The sequence below is a fragment of the Vigna angularis genome, chromosome 4 (genome assembly GCF_016808095.1).
Source record: "Vigna angularis cultivar LongXiaoDou No.4 chromosome 4, ASM1680809v1, whole genome shotgun sequence".
Classification (NCBI taxonomy): Eukaryota; Viridiplantae; Streptophyta; class Magnoliopsida; order Fabales; family Fabaceae; genus Vigna; species Vigna angularis.
In genome coordinates, this window is record NC_068973.1 from 30,999,947 (window position 1) to 31,003,875 (window position 3,929).

Below are 3,929 nucleotides of genomic sequence, written 5' to 3' on the forward strand. Positions count from 1 at the left end.
TTTTTGATAGAAAGTTAGCGGAGTAGATTAATTATAACAAAATATATATTTACACATAAAGTAAATCGTGAAATCATTCGAATTTATTTTATTATTTTTAATTAATAATTACAATTTTACATTGTTATCCTCTCAAATAAAATAAAATTTAAAATTATCAAACTTTACCCATGGAAAGTTATTTATTTTTCCCTCGTAGTTGGTAAGTTTTTTTTTTCCTCGTTATTTGGCAAGTCAAGTGATATTAAAGTTCACCTCAGTATGGTGTTAATGCCCTGTACTGTGTATCTACCCTTTCCTGGTTGGATTTTTTCGAGATGCATGTGAGTGGTTGAACAAGAAAGCTTAAAGAAGGAGATATTTGAATCCAGGGTTAGATAAAATACTAAGAGGAACTAGTAACATGAAAAGATTTGCCTTTTTAAAGTGAGAAGAGTGCATTTTACAAGATAAAAAATATACGATAGTCATTTAACTATTCACATTGAGATCATTTTTATATTTTGTTATAAATGTATTTCATTATTCAAAATTATCAATTGTTAATTTTATTTTAATTTTTGAAACATATGAAATAGAAATGAACGAAAAGTAGTCGAAAAACTAAAAGAAATTGAAAAAGGTAAGATGTATGTTTTTTTTTATTGACAGAAAAGAATTCTTTTTTTAGAAGGAAGAACTTAAGATTGTAGATCCAGCATGCTAGAAAAGTCACACTCTTTTCCCTTTTATATTTTTGTAAAAAAGTGATAAAGATCTTACCCACCACCATATCATGTGCCCACAGTTTAAACAAAATAATAGTGATAATAATAATAATAATGGAAAGAGAATTCCTGTCATTGTCCTACATAGGAGAGTGTCACATGGATTCTTATTACAAAAATATGATACTATTATAGTGTCATCTATTTGTTTCCTTCTCTTGAAATTTTATTCCTTCTAGGCAATGGCTGCTTCTCAAAATAATAGTATCTTAATCTAAGTAATGGCGTTTCTGATGAAGATAATAATATTAATATCGTCAACAACATGCAACCAGCTTGACATTAAAACAAGCAGACAGAATTTTCGGTGATGCCTGGCTTTGACCCTTCGCGGGAGAGTTGCTGGCCTAATTCTAGACTCTCAACTGAGACTTATCAACATCACCTGTTCGCTGTAATATGGGTATGAGATATAAACCATTATTCTGTGCATAAGACCACCATCTACTGTTTTTTTACATAATCTTAGTTTCCTGTTTGATTAACACTGAAAACGTTAAACACAAATCTTTAACGTTGTAACCCTTGGGGGCTGTCTCCTAAACAAGGATCTTAGTGAACGCCGTATAATTGCCAAAAAGTTGAACCAATCCTCTCGAGTTAATCAATTTTAGAATGTCACCTCAGCCGATAAACAAATATTCTGAAAGACCAAAAAGAGACGATAGGATAAATAGCCTTTTCTGGCCGTATTAAGCATCCCAATGTTCAAGTTTAACTTGTGCCCCCACTCCTTACAGTGAAGCTACTTAAAATCCCAGTGGCGTGTAAAATTAAAAATAACTGATCAACAAGAAATAACTTGGGCAAATTCATCTTTCATTGATATACATGGCTTATATACAAATTACAGTGTGGTGAAATAAACATACTCTCTCTTCAACCTCCAATAAGCTTTTGCTCACCGGGGTGACATCTTCCAAGGACTAAAAATTAGTAAAATTTACAATTACAATTCCAGAAAAAAACTAGCATCTAACTAATTATCAGACTTCAGTAACGCAAAATTTTCCATCCATCCTGTTCTGAACAGCTTTCACAGCAGCAACTCTAGCAGCTGTGGCAGCCTTGCTTGCAGCAATTACCGCTTTGTTAACCTGGTCATCCACTCGTTTAAGGTTCATAGCACTCTCTGCTGTTTTCCTAGCAGCCTGAAATTCATAACACATCAAAGGGTATGAGGAAAAAAGAAAGCAACATTTGTAAACGGATTACAAAATAAGGCAACCATTATAGTCAACAATAATTAAATGTACAAGACAAGTACCTGAACTGCTCGAAGAACAACATCGGATAATGGTGGTAAAGGTTGCTTGAGGTTGCCAGCATCCCATTCACCACATCTTCTGTCACCGTTTCGAAAAGTGTATGAGCCAATACCTTGCCTACGACCCTCGTGCCATGCTCCCTCATAACAGTGGCCGTTGGCGAAGTGGTAGACTCCAAATCCATGTATCTTGTCTCCAAAATACTCTCCAGCATACCTATCACCATTTCTACAACACAACAATTCCTCCAAAATAAGATTTTTGAAAAACAACATCCGAAAGCTCAGGTGCTATTGTCTACTCTAACTCCCAAGAAACAATGAATGCTAATTGAAGAAAAGAACTTTGCAATGCCAGCCATTAGTAGACAAAATCATGCATCATCATCATCGAACAAGCCACATAAATCATCAACAGAAACCAATCAATCATTTATCCAACAACCAAGGCATTAGAAACAATACACGGGAATAACTTCAAAAAGAAAATAACTGGAACTTGGTAGTTTAAGTTCCACATAGGCATGCAAGAAGAAAACAGAAAGCTCATAAAGTAGTAGTGGAACCAAGAAATCAACAACTAAAGGGGGGGAGAACAGACCAAGTCATCCCAACCAACCCTTAATCACACATCTAAAGGAAACAAAACTAGCCTGAAAATCCGGATCTTTAAAGAAAGCCAATGACCAGAGCAAAGCAAAGATTGAATCACACCATGATCAAATACAAGAAATCAATGACACAATTAACACAATTGAGTAGAAGACATTAAAAACATCAAAAGCAAGAAACTGACCTAAAATGATAACAGCCAAGACCGTGCTTGACCCCATACTTAAACTGACCAATATAACAGCTAGCATCGGAGCAAGTCTGAAGCCCAACGCCATGGCTCTGACCGTTACACCATTCCCCGGAATAAGAGTCCCCCGTGTAGAACCTATAAACACCATAACCGTGTCTCAATCCCTGTCTATATTGACCCCTATAGCGACTCCCCCTCGCCCAGCTTTCAATTCCGTACCCATCGTACCTTCCATCCACCCAATCCCCTTCGTACCTCCCATTCACGAAGTAATGGTACACCCCACTCCCGTTGCTCCTCCCCTTGTGAAACTCGCCCTCGTAAAAATCCCCATTGCTGTAAAACTCGACCCCTTCCCTCACTATCTTCGCCGCCTTCCTTCCCGCCCCAGCCGGCTCTCCGATGAACCACTGCACCGGCCTCGCCGCCACCGCCTTCGAAAACCCCAACCGCTTCACATTCTCCTCCCACGAATGCTTCGCCGCGGAAAAGGATCTCTGAATCAGACCCTTGTTCTTGGACACAAAGTAGAGCGCCACGGCCACGAAAATCAGCGCCAGTAAAACGTTCTCCGAGGAGGACACCTCGAGGTAGAAGAAGTAGAACAAGAGCGAACACGCGCCGAGGAAAAAGACCGCAAGGGCGGAATAGGCGGATGACCTGTGGGCTTGGGCTCGAGGTCGCGTTCGGGCTTGGGGTTTCTTGGGCTTGTTGTTCTTGTCGTCGTCAACATCGAGGAGTAGCTTTTCCTGTTCCTGCAATTCGTGTTCCTCTTTGGTGACGATGGAAGAGAGGCTGTGGATGGAGGATCGGATTGCAGGAGAAGAACAACTAAGGAGCGATGAGTGGGTTCTGGTAAGCTTGCTCCCACTCTTCTGATTTTCCATGTTCGCTGTCTTCATTCAGATCGACGTTTCCGGTGCCGGGATACTGTCCCCGCCGGCGACATATACGGGAACCATTGGATTAGAGTGTGGAGAAAAACGACACGTTACGTTACGGCACTGCGCGGAAGTTTCTTGAAAGAGAGAAGGAAAAGTAGTGAGTTGTTGCTCGGAGGGTAAAAATGAAGGGAGCGTGGAGTGGGTGC

General features: G+C 39.6%; 1 protein-coding gene across 1 annotated transcript; it reads right to left on the minus strand.

Annotated features, from left to right (window-relative positions):
* Positions 1-1,569: 1,569 nt before the first annotated feature.
* LOC108329899 (uncharacterized) lies at positions 1,570-3,929 on the minus strand. The gene is made up of 3 exons (XM_017564275.2): positions 2,831-3,929; positions 2,035-2,263; positions 1,570-1,918 (listed from the first exon to the last, which is right to left on the minus strand). Exons 1-3 carry the CDS (start codon positions 3,739-3,741, stop codon positions 1,754-1,756), a joined length of 1,305 nt encoding a protein of 434 aa, XP_017419764.1. The 5' UTR covers positions 3,742-3,929; the 3' UTR covers positions 1,570-1,753.